This window comes from Vulpes lagopus, chromosome 5 (assembly GCF_018345385.1).
Source record: "Vulpes lagopus strain Blue_001 chromosome 5, ASM1834538v1, whole genome shotgun sequence".
Taxonomy (NCBI): domain Eukaryota; kingdom Metazoa; phylum Chordata; class Mammalia; order Carnivora; family Canidae; genus Vulpes; species Vulpes lagopus.
The window spans coordinates 3,277,246-3,297,658 of NC_054828.1; the positions used below are offsets into that span (position 1 = coordinate 3,277,246).

Below are 20,413 nucleotides of genomic sequence, written 5' to 3' on the forward strand. Positions count from 1 at the left end.
CAACGCTGCTCCTTCGAGCAATCACGGGAAATGGAACCCACAGGTCCCTCACCTGAATGGAGGCCTGGCCTGGCCCACGGCCATGTGGCCCATGCAGGGACGAGGGTGGGACAGGGCGTGGAGGAGGGGGGAGCCCACGGTCACCAGGCCCTGAAGACAGCTCGCTTTTTCTCATTGACATTTATGTAATGACACAGGAAACCAAAGAGAAACAAAAAAAATGGGACACGGTCCCCACCTTCGGAGAAGGTGCAAACCGTGCAGATGAAGCATACAGTCAGCCAGCCCAGCCCACCGGCACCTCCCCTCGGCCAGGATGCCCTCACCTCCTGAGCCTGGAACCTCACCCTCCTGGCAACCCTACAGACTTCACCTCCTCTCTGAAGCCTCCCTGACATGCCCCTGGCCCTCCTCAACAAAACTGGGCCTTCTACCCCGGGTGCTTCTGGGTCCTATCCACCGCTCCAAGGCTCCCACCTGCTCACGGAGGTGAAAGACTCGTCCCCGGGTCTCCCCACTCGACTGCCAGCCAACACGTCCGCACCGGGCCCAGCCCAGCAAGAACAAGAACTGACACGGTCGTCTTAGCTGTGACACCGAGTAAGCCATCCCCAGGACTAACAGGCCACCAAGGGGACTGAACACAGGCTCATGAGTCCTGCCCACCACTGCCAGCCTCCTGTGGCACCAGCTCCCTGAGAGGCCACCTCGGGCTCGAGAGCAGCCCTCTCCCCCTCGGCACTGTGCAGTCGGGCCAGAGAGTTCCTGGGAGCCAGGCACCCGTGGTCCCCGCCCACTTCACGCCACGAGCACACTCCCCACCCCAGATGTAACCACCGAAAAGGTCCTAAAACATGACCTCGTGTGCCCCGGGGGTCGAATCACTGGGGAAAAGCCCTGTTCTCTGCAGCGAGGCCAGAGGCTAGCAGCAGGCCCTGGAGTCAGGGGCCCTGGACTTGAAACCCTGCCCCACCGTCAGCATGGCCCCCATGCCTCCCCCATAAGCTTTCTCCTACTAAAGTGGCTGCGAAGCTGAGGGGTCTGTTCGTTGTCAGGGGCGGCTACAGCCTCCAGGATTGAGACAGAGCCTTCTGCTGAGCCTACACCATGGGCCTGTGGTACTCTTGCCAGGGCAGCCCTGCGGCCCAAGTGGACACCCAGCCCACTCAGCAGGGACGGGCCCCCACCTCCAGGGGAGCTGAGGCCCTCCCAGCAACTGCTCCGATGGCAGGAGTGACAGAGGCTCCACCCAGGCCCCGGAGGTGGGGGCACAGCAAAGGGCAGAGGAACTCGGGGCACCTGCTGGCCTGAAGAGGCACACAGGTTGACGGCACTGCTGGGCTGGGGCGCTCGGCGAGCACTGCGTCAGTCCCAGGGATCCCTGAGCTCTCCCAGGAGCCCTAACGGGATTTTCATTTTTAAGCTCAAATACTTTGAAGTTGGGCCTATTTTAGAGAAAAATAGTTTAGATCCCAATATGAAAACTGGTCGAAGGAGCTAATTCACAGCGTTCTCGCCTACAGAGACGTGTGATGCTCTAAATGTTAGTCAGCTCCCGGGAAGTGTTTCTGAAAGCTAAACGAGGGATAAACGCCAGCTCCGTGTGTCCCAGGAGGACAAGCTGAGGCTGCACGACTCCCTCTTCTGTCCTTTGTAAACAAGGGGCAAGCCCCCTGACCCTCGGAGACCCTGGGGGAGGGAGTCGGTGAGCCTCTGGCTGCGAGGGCTGGCCCCTCTGCCACCAGCCCCACGCCTCACCCCTTCACCTCACTGATGCTCATGTGTCACGTTCTCAGAAGGGCGACCTGGCAGTCTGATTTAAGGTTACACCCCAGGTCCGGCCTGCTCTGTGACCACGTCCCACCTCTGTTGCGACCCATGGCACGTGTCACCTCCCTGCACACTCCAGGCCTTCTTACTGATCACGCATAGGTCAGCGTCTGTCTCCCTTGCCAGAATGTGTGCTCCAGGGCAGGTACTTCCTTGGGGTGTTCCAAGCCCTGAGAGCAGGCCCTGACCCGTCACAGAGGCTCTTCACAGAACTATGTTGTTTAACATCACAGGCCCTCCAAAACCAAAAGAGCAAAAGTAATGAGCTCCAGGAAGGCCACTGAGCACTAGGCACAGGGATATAAGTTTATAACCCAAATGGGGCAATTCCGAACCCCAGACCCTCCCCTACAGACCCTGAGCCCACGTGTCGTGTCCCTGGGGGGATCCTGGGAAGTGGCCAAAGGACGTACAGCCTCTGAATGTGCAGCTGGCCTGGCCCCACAGCTGGAAATGTCACCCCTGGAACAACCATGGCACACAGCCAAGGGAGTCAGGGTCCCCCGGGGCCTCGTGCCCACTGTGGGCCCCTCACACCCTGCCCATGAAAGCCACACACCACGCCCTCTGCTGGGAACACAAAATAAAGTCCACAGCTTCAGGAAGGCCTGCAGGCACGCGGGTTAACAACCTCAAGGTCTTTCAAGGGCATCAGCTCCCGCCACATGTAGAACAGAACCCCCGTAACGTCCCACAGAGAAAGGACTCCAGCCTCTTTCCCTCTCACACTGCGTGTCCTCGTGCCCCCGGCCCACCTGCAGGACAGGATGTGTGGCTCTCGCTGATGGACTTCACCAGCCGGATGTCACCGCTTGGGACCAAAGGGGGCTCGGCCACAGGCTTTGGCTTCTGCTCAGGGCCCGGAGCCTCCTGCAGCTTGTGGCGCTCCTGCCGCTGGCTGTGGTTGCGCAGGACACGGTTGGCCGTCTCCATGACCACATCGCTGCTCAGGCTCTCCGCCGCCATGGCCAGGAGCCCATCCTCGTCCTCACCGGCATCCCAGGCATCGCTGGTGTTGCTCTCAAACTCCTGGAAAGTGCTGATTCTCTTGGCCTTCACGGGGGTGCTGGGTGCCTTGGGCGTGGCCTTGAGCAAGCTGCAAAGGAAAGGCAGACTTGACTTGTCCTCCCGGAGGCTAGAGAGAACTCACCCTAAAACCAGGCAGAAAGAAGCCTCCAGATGAAAAGTGTACATTCAAATTTTCAGCTTCAACTGAGCAACCCAAAGAGGCATCCTAAAGAGGACTCCTCGGGCACCTGGGGGGGCTCAGTGGTTGAGCATCTGCCTTCGGCCTAGGTCATGATCTCAGGGTACTGGGATCGAGTCCTGTATCGGGTTCCTTACTAAGCCAGGAGCCTGCTTCTCCCTCTCCCTCCACCCCACCTCCCCACTCGTGCTTGTGCTTGTGCTCATGTTCTCTCTCTCTCATAGGTATATAAATAATCTTTTAAAAACAACAAGAACCACCACCAAGGAGGACTCCTAGGATTCAGTGGCAAGAGGGAGAGGCTCTCAAGAGGGAGTCCCGCTGAGCAGTCTCTGCTCAGTGACAAAAGCCATTTAGGAGGAAGCCCAGGACAGCAGTCATGGCCTTCAGACCAAATCCCAAGACCTCACGTCAGCAGGTGCCCGCAAACCTGCTAAGGCAGGTGGAGGCCACAGGAGTGGCCGTTCCCACAACCCAGGCCTCAGGTGTATGGACTTGGACACAGCACAGCTCAAGCAAGAGCCCCGTGGTGTGTCCTGTAACATCTGCCGGTGTGCTCCTGCGGGGCCACACCACCCCATGTGCCTTGGGTGGAGGAGCGCAGCCAGGGGCAGGGCGAGCCCCAGGCCGCTGGGCAGAGAGGGCAGTGGAGGGCAAGGGGCGAGTTAACCACGGTGAACAGGAGCCAGGCCCCCCTCCTGCTAAGGGGGTGCCAGCTACGTGCTCTCCTGAACAGGCCCCTCCACTTCGGGCTGGGCTTCCCCATCTGCCCTCCTCCAGAGGACAAGCCACGCCGGGTCTCAACACATCTGCTGGAGGGAAGACTGCCTTCCTCCCCTCGGGACTCCCGGGGAGCAGGCGGGAGACCAGGGGCTCCCAAGAGCACATGTGATGCACCCCGAGCGCAGGCCCCACTTACGTGCCATGTAGCAGTGGGTCGAAAGGGGGGTGCTGGGCGCCATACACGTGCTGGATGCTGTTTAAAAAGACAGGGAAAACCGATTAGCCTCTTCGGCCTCCCCACAAGCCCACCCCCGGCCCAGGGAAGGACCAGGTCCCAGCAACCCTCCCTCAGCAGCCTCGGGTCCCAAGGGCCCGTCTGGGAGGGATGAATGGCGCCATACAAGCCCTCACCACACACACAACGGGGCATTCAGCACGCCCTGCCAACGGGCCTCAGACCACATCACCAGGGCCTCAGGCGCCCACCCCGGACCGAGTGCCACCGGCAGCACCCAGAATGAATGCTGACATGCTCGCCTGGGAGTTCTCCTCTGGGGCCATTGTGTCCAAACACAAAATGCAGAATCGCAAAAAGAAGTTAAATGTATTTTTTTAAAGACACAATGGTTTTATTATAAAAGTCTTCTGGGGGCCCCTGGGGGGCTCAGTGGTTGAGTGTCTGCCTTCAGCTCAGGGCGTGATCCCGGGGTCATGGGATCGAGTCCTGCAACGGGCTCCCCGCTTCTCCCTCTGCTGCCGCTCCCCCGCCACTACGGCACTTGCTTTCTCTAAGTATTTTCTAAAAAATAAAATTAAAAATAAAGTCTTCTGCCATCAGAGTAAACTTGGAAAACAGATGGAAACAAAATAACGCCCACAGCAGAAAGCCGGGGTGGTCAGCTGAGTGACCCCAGCCACACCCTTTCCTCCACGGGGGACGTCCACCCGGGGCAAGGGGGGATCGTGACCCAGGGTTCAGGTCAGTCACAAGTAGTACAGACCCTTCCTTGTCTGCCTGGAGGAGCCAAGCCGAGCAGGCACACCCTCGGGCCCTGGCTCCCCTGGCTCCCCCGTTCTTCCTGCCGGGAACACGGACGGATGTGAGGCCCAGGTCTCCCCAGCCTTCACACCCCGGGGAGCAACGAGCAGGAGGTTATAAAACCACCCGAGGACGCAGGCACAGCGGGAAGATGAGCAAGAGCTCGGCTCTCAGATGGCCTTGCAGGGTGCCCACTGCAGCCACCCCCTCCCCAGGACATGGGATAAGCAGGCCTCTAGCAGCGTTCGGTTCGGCTCAGCCACTAGCGGTGACACGGCCCATTATGGTCCCCGTGCAAAGCTTGGCGGACCTTGTGACGGGGATGTGCAGGCTAACGCTAATGCAGACACAGAGGCCTTTCGTGCACCCAGAAATGTTTTAATTTTTTTTAAATTTTTTTTTTATTTATGATAGTCTCAGAGAGAGAAAGAGAGAGGCAGAGACATAGGCAGAGGGAGAAGCAGGCTCCATGCACCCGGAGCCCGATGTGGGATTCGATCCCGGGTCTCCAGGATCGCACCCTGGGCCAAAGGAAGGCGCCAAACCGCTGCGCCACCCAGGGATCCCGTTTTAATTTTTAAAAATAGAATGAAATCCTACTTTTCACTAAGTAACACATCATGACGGTTTCCCTATACTGTTACCATCCAACTTACTTAAATGCATTTATTTACATGTATTGGCAAGTACAAAAAAAGTATGCTACATATTAAATTTAAAAACAACAATGGGGATCGAATCCCACGTCAGGCTCCCGGTGCATGGAGCCTGCTCCTCCCTCTGCCTGTGTCTCTGCCCCTCTCTCTCTCTCTCTCTCTCTCTCTGTATGACTATCATAAATAAATTAAAAAATTTTAAAAAAAAAAGAAGTAATCAAATAATATTTTTAAAAAAACAACAATGGGGGCAGCCCAAGTGGCTCAGCAGTTTAGCACCGCCTTCAGCCCAGGGTGTGATCCTGGAGACCTGGGATCGAGTCCCATGTCAGGCTCCCTGCATGGAGCCCACTTCTCCCTCTTCCTGTATCTCTGCCTCCCTCTCTGTTTCTCATGAATAAATAAATAAAATCTTTAAAAAATTAAAAAATTAAAAAAAATAAAAACAACGATGGGGGTGCTGGGGTGGTTCAATGGTTGAGTGCCTTTGGCTCAGCTCAGGTCATGATCCCAGGGATCAAATCCCACATTGGGCTCCCCACAGGGAGACTGCTTCTCCTTCAACCAGTGTCTCTGCCTCTCTCTCTCATGAATAAATAATAATAAATAATTAAAAAGTAAAAACATAACAATGAAAAAGCACACATGATTTCGCCATACGTTTCTCTGCAGCCCCTTATAAATCTCTAATTATTTCCAATTGTTTAAAGTTTTTAAAAGTCATAATCAAAAGAGGCGCCTAGCTGGCTCTGTGGGTTAAGCGTCGTGGATCAGGTCATCATCCTGGGGTCCTGGGATCCAACCCAGCTTTGGGAGCAACAAGCAGGAGGTTACAAAACCTCCCTGCTCAGCAGGAAGCCTGCTTTTCCCTCTCCCCCTACCACTCCCTCTGCTTGTGATCTCTTTCACTCTCTCTCTCTCAAATCTTTTTTAAAAATCATAATAGAAAAAATAATTTTAAAATAAAAGTCATAGAATAGAATGAGCAACAGTGAACTCACTGGTGGCCGGTGCCATCTCCCTGGAAGGTCCCACCACATAACTACACCATAACTCGTTTAACCAATGTGGCTTGTGATGCACACTGCCACAGGTGGTCCGTCCACGTGCCCCACAGCCATGTGGACAGACCACAAATCACTGCTAATTTAATGGGAGAAAAATGGCCTCAATGGCTGGTCATGTGTCTCAATTATTTTTGAGGTTAAGCAATTTCTCAATATTTTTGTGCACTTGTGCTACTTCTGTCAACTGCCTATTCAGACCCTCTGCCCATCTTTCTAAGGGGTGTTCACCCTCTTCTCACTGCTTAGTAAAAACCTGCTGTCATTCAGGCAGCGTGGTTAGCAGAATAATGGCTAAAGACGTCATATCCCAATCCCAGAACGTGTGTGTCACCTCCCACGGCAAAGGGGGCTTTGCAGATGCAACGGAAGATCTAAGCCCTAGGAGAGCACCCCATATTAGCCGAGTGGGCCCAATCTAACCCTGAGTCCTTAGAAGTTCTCCCTCCCTCCGAGGGTATGAAGAATGCCCTGGTCAAGGCTACACTCCTGGCTGTGAAGATGGACACAGGGGGCCACGAGCCAAGGACTGTGGGAAGCCCAGAGAAGCTGGAGAGGCTAAGGAAAAGCCTTCTCCTACGACCTCCAGAAAGCCCTGCCAACACCTTCATTTTAGCCCAGCAAGACCCATGTCCGACCTGTGACCTCCAGAACTAGAAGATAAATGTGCACTATCAGCCTATAGGTTTGTGCTGATTTGTTACAGCAGCAACAGAAAACCAGAATGGAACAGAATAGTGCCAGGTGACAAATCCATCTTCCTGGCTGACGGAAGCTTAAAGGTCTCTGTGGTTAAGCCAACCTCACTTGTATGTGTTACCCAGGGCTCTCCTCTGAGGACTCTACTTAAAAAAGCCCACCCCTACCTGTCTTAGTCTGTTCCAGCTGCTATAACAAAAATACCACGCACAGGGCAGCTTATAAACAAGGGCATTTGTTCCTCACGTTTCTAGAGGCTGGAAGTCCAAGACCAAGGTTCTGGCAAGGGCCTCAGCTGGTACCTGCTCGCTGTGTCCTCACCCAGTGGAAAGGGCAGGGAGGCGCTATGGGGCCTCTTTTATAAAGGACCTAATCCCACCACAGGGGGCTCCAGCCTCAGGACCTCCTCATCCCCCAAAGACCCCACCCTCCTTACACCCTCACTCGGGGTGTTAAGGCTTCATGGGAGTTTTGGGAGCACACAAACATTCAGCTCAGCAGACCTACTGAGATGGTGTAAATATCCAACTGTGTTCTTGTTCCACACTTCTGTGCTTTTATCTTCTACCCTTTAGTTTTGAGTCACCTAGAATTTATTTTATTTTTGCTACATACTATAGAATAAAACTGTAAAAAAAATAATAATAATAATCCACTGCTCCAATGCCTATTTGTTAAAAACCTACCCTTTTCACTACTGATTATCTTCAATATGCAGAAGATTCTTCTATATTGGGGCATTTTTTCAGTTTTCCATTAGTTCCTACATTCCTGTGCCTATGGCACATTTTAATTACAGAAAATGTTCTTTTATATTCTAAAATTTTTCATCAAAATTGAATGGGCATCTGATGGCCCCCGCTTTGTGACGGGCATCATGAGGAGTACCAGGCAGGCAAAGACAAGCACGCTGGACTCCAAACTTGTAAGAACCTTAACGTTTGCTTATAAAAACAAAACAATGAATTGGTATATGTAATGTTCTACGAGAAAAAAAACCCGGTAAAGTGGAACATTATTCCCCAGAACAGTACTCAGCTATAAAGTGTTGCACTGGCACATGCTCTGAGGAAGAGCCCTGAAAACAGCACGCTAAGTGTGCGAAGCTGGTCATAAAGAAACACCTATTACACGATCCCATTGACACGAAAATGTCTAGAACAGAAATCTATAGAGACAGAGATAGATAAGTGGTTGCTTGGGGGGGAGGATAGGAGGCCAGCGTAACAGCAAGAGACTACAGAGCTTCTTTCTGAGAATGAAAGAATTCAATTCATTTCTCAGAATGAATGCCACTGATTTTCACCCCGTGAACGAAGGAATGGTGTATGCGAATTTAAATGGGCAAACCATATTATATGTGAATCTCAGTGAAGATGTTAAATTTTTAAAAGGCAGCACAGCTTCTACCTAGTTCTCTTGGGTTCTCTCCTGGAACCCAGACACCAGGCTTTGAAGAAGCCCAAGCTAGCCGCATGGAGAGCTCACCTGGAAGCAATAGAGCCAACAGCTTTAGGTTACGTCCCAGCTGACAGCCGCATCAACCTCGATGCGTGTGTGTGACCAGCCTTCTGATTTCCATCCAGCCTCTGAACTTTCCCAGTGACACCATGGAATAGGGACAAGCCATCCCCTGTGACCAGTCTGAATCCCTAACCCACAGAATCCAGGAGGGTTTGGGGGGTTTTGTTGTTGACCTCTCTGTCATGGTCCCTTTCTAGAAATCTCTTGGAGGATTCCCTGACCTTGATAGAAAGTTTCCAGTTTTGGGGCAGCCCGGGTGGTGCAGCGGTTTAGCGCCGCCTTCAGCCCAGGGTGTGATCCTGGAGACCCGGGATCGAGTCCCACGTTGGGCTCCCTGCATGGAGCCTGCTTCTCCCTCTGCCTATGTCTCTGCCTCTCTCTCTTTCTCTGTGTGTCTTTCATGAATGAATGAATGAATGAATAAAATCTTTGGGGAAAAAAAAAAAAGAAAGTTTCCAGTTTTAAGAATCAAAGGGCCTGTATAATTGCTCTAGGCTTTAGCTTCCTTGTCCCAGAAGTGGGAATAAGAACAAGGAAGAAATGAGACAGCCATAACTGGCAGCAGCTTGACTACCACCAAGGGACCTACAGATAGCACTCACCAATATTACCCATCTACCTTGTTCACTTGCACCCTGCCCTCCTGTCTCAATACACAAATACAGCTCAAGACCAATGGGCAATGGGGCCTCTCTGCCCACCACACAGAAGTCATTTCTACAAGTCTTGAAGCATTAGCCCAAGCTGCAGGCTCCTTCCCTCCCAGGACAGCACAAACACATTAATTCTTCATGGGCACACTACTTGTGTTTATTGAGCAGAAAATGTTCCAGCAAAGTTCAAGCTTAGACTAAAAGGCATCTCATTTTATCTTATTAAAACTGCACTTTTATCTGGTCTTGCATAGCTAAACAGAAAAACAAGCTTCAGCTAAAGCCATTTTAAAAGAGTAAGTGTCAACTAACATACCTACCTCATTTCACATAATGAAATCGTTCTTTAAAAAATATGTTAACCAATAAACTTTTTAATAAATCGTACTGCTTTAAAACACTACAGTAATTCACTGCTTTGAAGAGGACCCTAGTGATTCCTTACGAAAAGCAGACAGACATGACATAATGTCACTTCTAGGTACACGCTGTGGAAAACCCTTGACTAAGGACACAAGAGACAGGTTTGGCAACGTCGCTAATACTAAAAAGAAAAAAAATTTCCAGAAAACCCTAGATATCCATTATCAACTGAATAATGAATAAACAAACTGGAACATACACATATAACAGAATACTAACCATAGTAAACACAAAGGAACTACGAGAATCAAGATCGGTAAATTTATAAATGTACCAATGAAGGGTACCTTGAATATACACAGCATGACATCATTTAAGAAAGCTTTAAAAAAAAAAAAAAAAAGAAAGCTTTTAAAAATAGAAAATGACACTATCTATCATTTTGGATACATACACAAGTGGCTAAAACTCCTAGTGCATGATGGCAGTGAAAACAAATTCAGAATAATGATGGGGGTGGAGGGGTGGGGGGAGGCGGGGAGGCTGGCCCAGGAAAAGAATGCAACAGCTTAAACTGTGTATGTGTGCCAGCTTATCCCTCATGCTGGATGGAGGACCATGCGTGTTCCCTGTGTGGCTGCCAGAGGAGGGCTCAGCCACCCAAGGGGCCAGAAAATAGAGTGCCCCTCCAGGATACTACCTGCTGACTCGGACCCCCAGCCCACCCCTGTCCTGGTTACAATGGACACTGAAACCTTGCAGAAAGCAAACCCAAAATCTTCCATCATCAGAGAAATGCAAATTAAACCCACAATAGGATACTACTTCACACCCAGAAGGATGGTAAAAATTAAAAGGGTAATTACAAGTGTTGATGAGAATGGAAAGAAATTCAAATCTTACATCCTATCGATGGGGATATAAAAACGGTGCAGCCGCTTTGGAAGACAGGCTGGCAGGTCCTCAAAGATCAGATACTTACCACATGACCCTGTATTTCCACTTCCAAGGTCCACACCCAAGAGAAATGAAAACAAACATCAACACAAAAAAATATATACTGTGTCACTTATAATAGCCAAAGTGTACAGTCACAAGGTCCATCACCTATGCCCATTGTCAGGTTACAACAAGGAAGGAAGTGCTGACATCCATGCCCCCCCGTGGATGAAGCCTGAAAATACTACGTTCAGTGACGGAAACCAGTCACAAAGACCAGAGGCTATGTGATTCCACACACAGGAATAAGCAAATGTCTAGAATAAGCAAATCTACAGAAACAAAAAGTAGATGAGCAGCAGCCAGGAGCTGGGGAGGAGGGAACCGGGAGTCACTGCCGGCGAGCTTGGCGAGCACTGCCCTGGTGGTGAGGCAAGTGTTCTAAAACTGACTGTGGTGATGACTGTCCAACTCCGTGAATAGATGGAAAATACTTTAAGTGGGTGAAATAGAGGATTTGCAAATGACAGCTCAAGAAAGAAGAGAGGGAAAGAGAGAGGGAGAGGGAGGGAAAGAGAGGGGGATGGAGAGGGAGGGACAAGGGAGGGAGGGAGAGAGGGATGGATGGATGGAGAGGGAAGGAGGGGAGGAGGGAAGAAGCAGAAGGATCTCCTCCCTGACCAGGAATCCAGGAAGGTGGCTGTGCCTCGGGGGTCAAAGGCTTAAGCAAGGAAGCCTTTCTGCATCAACCACCCGGCTGACCAACGTCACTCGACAGCCCCTTAAACAGATCCGAGTCCACTTCTGCAGCCCCGAACAAAAGTCTGTAACGCTACAGCACAGGACAAAACATCTCAGGAGCTTCAAGTGAAAATGACACACATGGTACCACCCCCCAAACTAAGACTCCCTCGGTGGTGGACGGTCACGAGAACACAGGTAAGCACAGGGGCAGGAGGACCGAGGCCAGAGGGAAGCCGTGATGCTGCAAGGCCTCCGGCTCGGGCTTGACAATAAGGTGATTCTGTCATGCGCTTCCCAGCAAAGGTTTTCCTGGTTTGACTTGGACGCCCCAACACCAAGGCCCCGGTTTTGAGACAAGACGGATGGACAGACGGAAGGGGGACTGAACGGGGCCCAGGATGGCCTTCTGTTTCCCTCAATGAAAGGCTAGAACAGCAGCAGGGGAAGCAGCCCTGCGTGAGACCACGGAAAGAATCGTGCGGAAATGAAATGTCCTAAGCATCAAAAGGTAAGTGAAGAATGCTGTGACATCCGTCACCTAGGATGAACTGCTGCCCACGGCTCGTGGCAGGTCAGGAGCCCCCCGCCTCCAGGCCCCCGCACTCCACAGCGGTTTGTTGAAATATGAACTCAATTAGCGCCTGATTTACCATTAGGCTTGTTCTAGCACATGGTGATGTTCTCCAGGTTTATAAAATATTCAGAAGAAGTAAGTTTTCCAAGGAAATTAACTTGAGAGGGCTTCAGAGGAAAATGTGTGATACGCCATCACCGAGCAAACAACTACACGGTCCCTCCACCCACTGCACGCCTGGCTCCTGGCCCCGAGACCCCAGGTCAGAGATCCCTCAGGCTGTCCCGGCACCGGGAACCACAGCAGCCCCCCGACAGTGTTACCTCGCCTGGCCCACGTGCTCTCCACCGTCTGGGCCCCCACAGGGTCCCCCGCCCTGCTCCTCACGGCCCCCAAATCCCAGCAGACACTCGGGCAATTACTGAGCCAATTGGGAAGTTGCTCCAGGGACATCTTGAAATAGGTCTTGGAAATGAGCTTGTCTACGATCCGGTTTTCCTTCACCTGAGAAAAGCAATGTGCGGACTCACAGAGAACAGGCTGGTGGGGCGGTGGGGGGGCAGGCAACGTGGGGAAAGTGGGCAGGAGGCACAGCCTCCACGATTCCTGGGGAAGGGACGGGCAGCACGGTGACCGCGGCTAACAGCGCGCTGCACACTCCAAAGCTGCTAAGAGGACAGATCTTCACAGTTCCCACGGGAAGACAAACAACCCAAGCCGTGTGACGCCTCAAATCAGATCGTCACATCATACGCACACATCACTAAACACAGTGTTACGTGTCAGCAGACCTCAACCCAAATGAAAGCCATGAGTCTTTATTATAGAAAACAAAATATAAGTAAAGACAAGCTTTCAGAATCTGCTGAAATCTGCTGAAATCGGGGGCAGCCACCCCCGAGCTCCACCTCCCCACAGGCTCTGCTCCTGCTCCTCTGCCGCAGGCCTCCCCCTCCTCTGGCCTCCAGGCGCATGCGTCCAGCCCCTTCTACCTTTCTCTGCGCCCCCCACCCCCCCACCCCATTCCGCCCACGCAGAGGCTCCTCAGCCTCTCCCTGCCTCCTCCCACTTTACAGGAAACCACGCTCTCTCTTGATGCTACTGACCGATGCCTCCAGGTAAAAGCTTCTCAGATGGCTGCCCCGGGTGCCGCTGCCAGGTCTGCCACTCACTCCCCACCTCGCACTAAGGGGTCCGTCACAGTCTGCTTTGCCCCAGGGGCCACCCCTCACGCCCACTTCTCAGTGTCCAGTCCTGGGACAACCACCACGCCAATCGGGCAGGAAGACCAACAGGCGCCCCTGCCTCCTGCACCCTCCCGGCCTCTTCCACCAGCAGCTCCTGGGCCTGCTGGGGTGGCTCGCATCGGTGCCATCTAGAACCCATCTGCTGCCCCCACCACCCTGGATCAGGGCTTGGTTTCTTCTTCTCCTGACCAGGCCACCAACTCCTTCTATGACTTCATCTCCACGAACAGCAACCCAAGACCCAAGGGCCACCCTCACCTCCTCCCTGAAGCATGCCGCCCCGTTCAGCCAATCTCCATGTCCTTCTAAACCCTGAAGCCTTTCCCGCAGCTACACCCTCCCCACTCCCAGTGTCCCAAGACAGAGCTGCAGCAGCTGCCCCGCTGCCTCTGGTTCTGGTCCCAGCTCTGCCAGGCGGGGGCAGCTTCACTCCCCAGCTCAGAGTCAGCCGCGATGAACACCTGGAACCTTCCCTGTGCCTCTCCTGCCCCTCCCCACACAACCACCCCAGCTTGGGGCGCGCTGACCCCCAGCACAGCACTGGCCCCCAGCACACCCCATCTGATGGCCCATCCCCTGAGGTCAGGTCCCTGCTGGCGGCACTCCTGTCTCCTGTTCACCTTTCCCTCAGCGGGGCCCTCATCCAGCCACCTGGCTGCCAAGGCCAGCGCCGGGCCCTGTCTGCAGAACACCCCCACAACCAAGTCCGTACCTATAGGAACTGACGGTCCTTCGAGGTCCAGGCTGAGGTCACCTCCACCCTCCGCCAGCATCTCCCCCTCCCCTCGCCCAGGCCACCCCAGGAACTGCAGTGCACCCCCCAGGCTTCACTGCGGGGGTCCAGGCCAGCACCAGCTGTAGGGCCTGGTGTGCACACAGAAGGCATCCAATAAATGCTTGAGACATTTAACACTTCTTTGCTACACAAATATTTGAATGACGAGGCATCTTCACTGTAAAGGAATCTGGATCCACAGGAGCAGGTTCTCTCAGAACTGGATGGAAGGAGAGCCCTCCCTCCCATCAGCTCCTACACTGCCCTTGCCTGAACCAGCCCGTCAGAGCACTGGAAATCACACCAGCCCACGCAGCCAGATCTGATTGAGACATGAAATGCCACGATGGCTCTAGTGACTGGTTTGGGGAACAGAAAACTAATCCAAGAGGAGAGCACAATTCCAAGAAAACAAAGCGGGGCCCAGAGCCACCACGTCCTCACAGGCCAACCCGTACCACAGCAGCCAGTGTCCAAGAATGCCCAGGGGCACTAGCAGCTCTTCTGGCCAGAGGGCTGCCACCAGCAGAGGCAGGCGTATCCTCCAATCACAAGACATGGCCTTACGTGCCCGCCTCCACCCCTCACACAGCCCAGTGCCCGCCCCCCCCCCCCCAAGGAGGGAGAAAATAACATCACCAATACTTGAAGCTGTGATGAACCATCTCCCCTGTTGGGCCGGTGGGATCAAGGGGGATCGGGAGGCACCAACAAAGTGGCGCGGACCCTCCATCTTGTCACCCTCGCCTCAGAACTTTCCCACCACCAGCAGACCTCCCAAGGACACATCATCGGGGGAGACAGGACCTATGCAGGAAACCTGAACCGCACCTTACCCAAACCCCATATAAAGCCATGAGCAGTTCTCGCCCCATACCATATGCCTTAATACCTATCACCCCATACAGACACAACCCCTTACCTCTCCCCTTAAAAAGCTCGCATGTACTCCCCTGGGCACCACTTCCCCGGCCCCGGGACATCCCCAACTTCACTCCCTTGCGGGGCCATGGAACCTTGCCCAAGAGTACTTTCATTAAAAGCCTGCCTCCACCCACCTTTGCTTGGCCAACCCACCTTTGCCTGGCCTATTTCGTTTCACTACCAACCATATCAAACCTGACATTTGGTGCTGAAACCCGGGAGATCGAGGCCCCACGCTGGTGGGAAGCCTCTCTCCTCTCATCACCAGGACCTCAACTGAACCCAATGCCTTGAGACACCAGGTTAAGTTCCCCCGATTCCGTGCCCCTATCCAGGTGGTCCTGCCTGAAGCCGCGGTCGCGCCAGGACAACTCCGCTGAGCCACCGGGTGGCTCTCTATTGGTCCCTGGGAACAGGAGACGTCCTCATCCTCACAGTGACCTCTGTTTCTGTCCGTGACCCTGAGCTGCAAACGGGGACACCTGTTTTCAGTCTCTGGGTTACCCAGCGGGAATCGTGGGAACTGCCCAATCCAAATTTGACCCCAAAACTCCCTTGGGTTGTCTACTGGCCAACTTCGAAACTCTGGGGTTCTCACAGGATCTCAGAAAACGCTGTCTTATCCATTATTGTACAGTGGCCTGGCCTCAATACCACCGAGACAACCAGTCCCAATGGCCCCGAGGGGACTCTTCACTACCAGATCCTTGCAGACCTGAACTACCTCTGTCAACACCAGGGTAAACAGTCTGAGGTCCCTTACATTCAGGCTTTTTGGAACCTCTGCTCTCGTCCCTCCCTCTGTTCCCAATGTTCCACTGCTCAAGTCCTTCTGGCACAGGCGCCACCCCCTTTTGTCCCAAAAACAAAAGCCTCTGATTCCTATCCTCCTTCCCCCCTCTCAGAACCTCCTGAGGGTCTCACTTGCCCCCCAGTCAGGGGAACCCATAGCCCTCCTCCTCCCTACCCAAACCTCCTGCCCCCCTCCCTCTCCCTCTGCATCCCAAACACCCTTACCTATCCCTGACCCCCAACCTTCACCTCTTGCCTCCCGTCCGATCTCTACCCACACAAGGTCTCACAGGGTCTCTTCCTCCCCTGACCTACTCTGTCCCTTATGAGAGGTGGCGGGTGCAGAGGGCGTTATACGTGTTCACATCCCATCTTCACTCCAAGATCTTTCCCAAATTGAGAAACGACTGGGCTCCTATTCACCCAGCCCAGACAACTGTGTCAAGGAATTTCAATATTTGGTGCAGGCATATGACCTGATTTGGCATGATTTGCATGTTGTCCAGACCGCCACCCTTACACAGCAGAGAGGGGCCGCATCCAGGCTGCTGTCCGAGAACACACCGGCCAGGTCCACTCAACGGATGCCACTCTGCCAGTCGGTGCTTGGGCAGTTCCCGCCGTGGGTCCCGGACGGGATTATCAGGCTGGCCAGGAGGGCCGCCAGCGCAACCGCACGTCCACTGTCTCATCGCTGGCACGCGGGGGGCCTCCAACAAGGCTATCAATTATGACAAACTCCGAGAAGTCGTTCAGAATCCAGATGAAAACCCTGCAGTTTTCTTTAATAGGCTCACTGAAGCTTTAACCCAGTACACCCGCCTGGACCCGCCTCCACATCCCGGGCTACTCAACCCATTTTATCTCTCAGTCCTCCCCCAATATCTGTAAAAAATTAAAGAAGGCCAGGGAGGGTCCTCAAATTTCCATTCCCAACCTGGTGAAAATGGCATTTACCGTCTTTAACACCTGAGAGGAAGCAGCTGAACTTAAGAGGCAGGCCGGGCTCTAGCTGAAGGTACAACTCCAGACCCCAGCCTTGGTGGCAGCCCTGCGGTCGGCGGGCTCCGGGAGCCCACAGACAGGGGGAACCAACCACACCCGCCTGGGGCTTGCTTCAGATGCAGAACCAAGGGACGCTGGGCCCGTCAATGTCCCAATCCCAAGGAGCCAACGCAGCCATGCCCTCAATGTCGAATGAGAGGCCACTGGAAATCCGCCTGCCCCAGCCTCCGAGAATCCTCGGTGTCTCCACACAGAGGAAACTCAGCCTTCCGACTACTCGGATTGGACGATGACTGACGGGGCCCAGACTCGGAGCCGCCCCACCCCCGAGCCCAGGGTCACACTCCAGGTAGCAGGTAAGTCCATATCCTTCCTGTTGGACACGGGGGCGACCTACTCTGTTCGGCCTTCCTACTCAGGGGCCAGTTTCCCCTCTCCGGTAGCAGTGGTGGGAAGTGATGGCACCTCCTCTATTCCACCGACCACCCCGCTCCTCTCTTGCAGCCTGGATGGGTTCCCCTTCTCACACTCCTTCCTTATCATTCCTTCCCGCCCAGCTCCTCTCCTCAGCCGGGATATCCTACATAAACTCAAGGCCACCATCCGTCTTTCTCCCTCACCCATGGTCTCTGCTCACCTCATCTTACCCTTAATTTCCCCTGATCCCACCACCCCATCTCCCTTTACTCATCTCCCCAAGTCTGGGACACCTCTAAACTAATTGTGCCCACTCACCACCCCCCAGGAAAAATCCAGTTAAAAGATCAAACCTCCTTTCCTTCTCGTCCCCAATTTCCAATTTCAGAAACTCACCGACAGGGTCTTAAACCTATTAATTTGTCCCACTGCTTTATCTGTGCAGCCTTGGGCAAGGCCCCCCCTTGGGGTGGCCGTTCTCCTCCCCAAACAATTTAACTGCACCAACCCCACACCCACACCTCCGGGGCCTTCTCCCTCTCCCTGTAACATTCCCTTATTCACCGACCCCCTCAACCGCCAATTCCCTTTCTGCTATTCCACCCCTAACTCTTCCCCCTCTGCAACATCACCTTGTCAAGTGTTACCTCTCATCACGCCCCTATTGGTGGTTTCTTTTGGTGCAACGGCACCGTTTCTAAATCTCTCAGTACCTCTGTCTCCCTCATCTGTCTGCCGGTCTCCCTGGCTCCACGATTAATGATCTATAGTCAGGCAGAAGTAGCCCTCCTCGCCAGCCCCCCAGAAAAGCAGAAACAAGTGGTCGGTCTTTCTCCCACTAGTTATCGGGGTCTCCCAGGCCTCCACCCTGGTGGCCACGGGATTGGGGACGGGGCCTTAATCCACTCTGTAGACTCCACCAGGGACCTGAAAGGCTTCAAGTGGCCATCGAGGCTTCGGCAGAGTCTCCAGCCTCCCTGCAACGCCAGGTAACCTCAGTGGCCCAGCCGGCCCTCCAGAACCCACACGCCTCTGGCCTCCTCACCGCAGACAAGGGCAGAGCCTGCACGTTTCTCAGCGAAGGATGCTGTTACTACGTCAGTGAAACAGGTGCACTGGAGCCCAATCTCCACACTCTCGCCAAACTTCGTGAGTCTCTGGAGGCCCAATACCATGCCAGCGGCCCAATGACACCCCGATGGTGGCAGCCCCCACTGGCCACACGGCTCCTCCCCCTTCTAGGTCCACTCCTAATCATAGGCATACTATTAATGGTGGCCCCTTGCACTCTCCAATTCATCCAAGAATGAGTTTGCAGAATGTCTCGAGTATCTGTCAACCAACTCCTCCTACACCCCTACTCCCGCTTGCTCACTTCCGAGGGACCCCACAATGCCCCTTACTCAGCAGGAAGTAGCCAGCTCTGAACGGACGCCCTAAAACAACAAAAAGATCAGAATGTTGGGCCGGGGAGATCAAGGGGGATTGGGAGGCACCAACAAAGTGGCGTGGACCCTCCATCTTATCACCCTCACCTTGGAACTTTCCCGCCACCAGCAGACAGCCCAAGGACATGTCATCGGGGAAGACAGGACCTATGCAGGAAACCTGAACCGCCCCTTACCCAAACCCCATACAAGGCCATAAGCAGTTCTCACCCAAATACTGACTCCACCAGTAATATGCCCTAATATCTATCACCCCAGTACAGACACAACCCCTTAGCCCACCCCCTTAAAAAACTCGCATGTACTCCCCTGGGCACCACTTCCCCGGCCGAGACTTGCCCAGCTTCACTCCTTTGTGGGGCTGTGGAACCTTGCCCAAGAGCGCTTCCAAAAAAAGCCTGCCTCAACCCACCTTTGCCTGGCCTCTCTATTTCATTTCACTACCAGCCGGATCAAACCTAACATCCCCCACTTCTCTCCTGCAGCCTAATTTCTGAAAGACGCATGGCCAGGTGCCCCTTCTAGATGCCCACTCTGACAAAACAACGCAGAGTCCCACCAACTGGCTGGCCTCAGCACCTGCAGACAGCCTCAAGGGAAAACGAGAGAAGTGGGTGCATCCGCACCTGGGAACAGGCTGCCCTGCCTCAGGTGCCCACGGTGGCACCGAGGGACCCATCCCCTTTGGGAGACCCTGTCCTCTGCCCTGTCGCTCCACACAGGGCACACCCAAGGCCCTGGGACAATCCCTGTCGCCCTGCTGAGGGCTTCCTGCAACGGATCAGGAGCCCATCCAGAAGACAGGGTTAAATGCTGTTGGTCTCTGGGCACAGGCCTTGGAGCCAGCAGCCTTATTCTGTTTTTGAGTTTAGCAGATGTTGACTCAAAGAAGGGTCCTTTCAAAACCGGAGCAAGGCATATGCGGGAACAAGTGGAGAGCTGCCACGCAGCATGTTTGAGAACTGGATCAAGGGGGGCTGGCCACCAGCAGCCTGGCCAAGCTCAGGGGCGCAGGCTGGGTGGGAAGGGAGACGGCAGGAGACGGGCACGCCAGCCAGGGCAGGGGGCCCCACCAGGGCCAGGACGGCTCCTCCGCGGTGCCAGCAAACTCCAGACCCTCGGAGGACAGACCCCAGGACAGGCAAGGACACACAGAAGGGGCCCCCGGGGAAGAGAGCTAACGCTGTCAGGAGCCCAGAAACATACACGGCTCTGCCCTGAACTGGCGTGCCCGGCCTCAAAGCCGGCTGGCTCGTCTAGGAGCCAAGGGCCTGGGGCAGACATGAGCTCGGCAGCGCTACCCTAACCGCGCGGAGAGGGAGGCGTGCGGGCAGGGCTGCCACGGTGCCCGGCGTGCAAGCTCCCCGGCTGGCTGTGCGAGCCACAGCGGCGACATGTGCAGCCCTGATCTCACACCACTGCAGACAGGCTGCTCATGCGGCTCTAACCGACTGAACTCTGACAGCTACGGGCACCCCGGTGACCCTCAGCACCCGGGCTGGAATTTCCACATTAACCCCCAGAAGAGGAAACAGCATTTCAGAATGGGGAAACAGAAAGACTGGGGACATTCAGAATGAAAGTCCCCCCAGCCCATGGCCCCATAAATGGGAAGAACCCAGGCTGCCCTATTCCCTCTGGGCCTCCCGACCCCTCTGCCTCTGGTCCACAGAGGGAACATCAGAGTGAAGCTAGAAGAAGCTGTTCCTCTCCTCCTGAAGAACCCCTGCACTGTGCCAATCCAAGCTCCTGGGAACCAGGTCCCAGACCCCGAGGACCAGGGAGCCAGG

At 54.2% G+C, this 20,413-nt stretch overlaps 1 protein-coding gene across 2 annotated transcripts in view; it reads right to left on the bottom strand.

Moving 5' to 3' along the window:
* Positions 1–20,413, bottom strand: part of TBC1D22A (TBC1 domain family member 22A) — a 339,052-nt gene that overhangs the window by 311,058 nt on the left and 7,581 nt on the right. For both annotated transcript variants that reach the window (XM_041754866.1, XM_041754865.1), the window contains exons 2-3: positions 3,957–4,013; positions 2,586–2,926 (exon numbers count right to left, since the gene is read on the bottom strand). In XM_041754866.1, the coding sequence (XP_041610800.1) occupies positions 2,586–2,926; positions 3,957–4,013 (398 nt within the window). The remainder of the gene's footprint in view (positions 1–2,585; positions 2,927–3,956; positions 4,014–20,413) is intronic.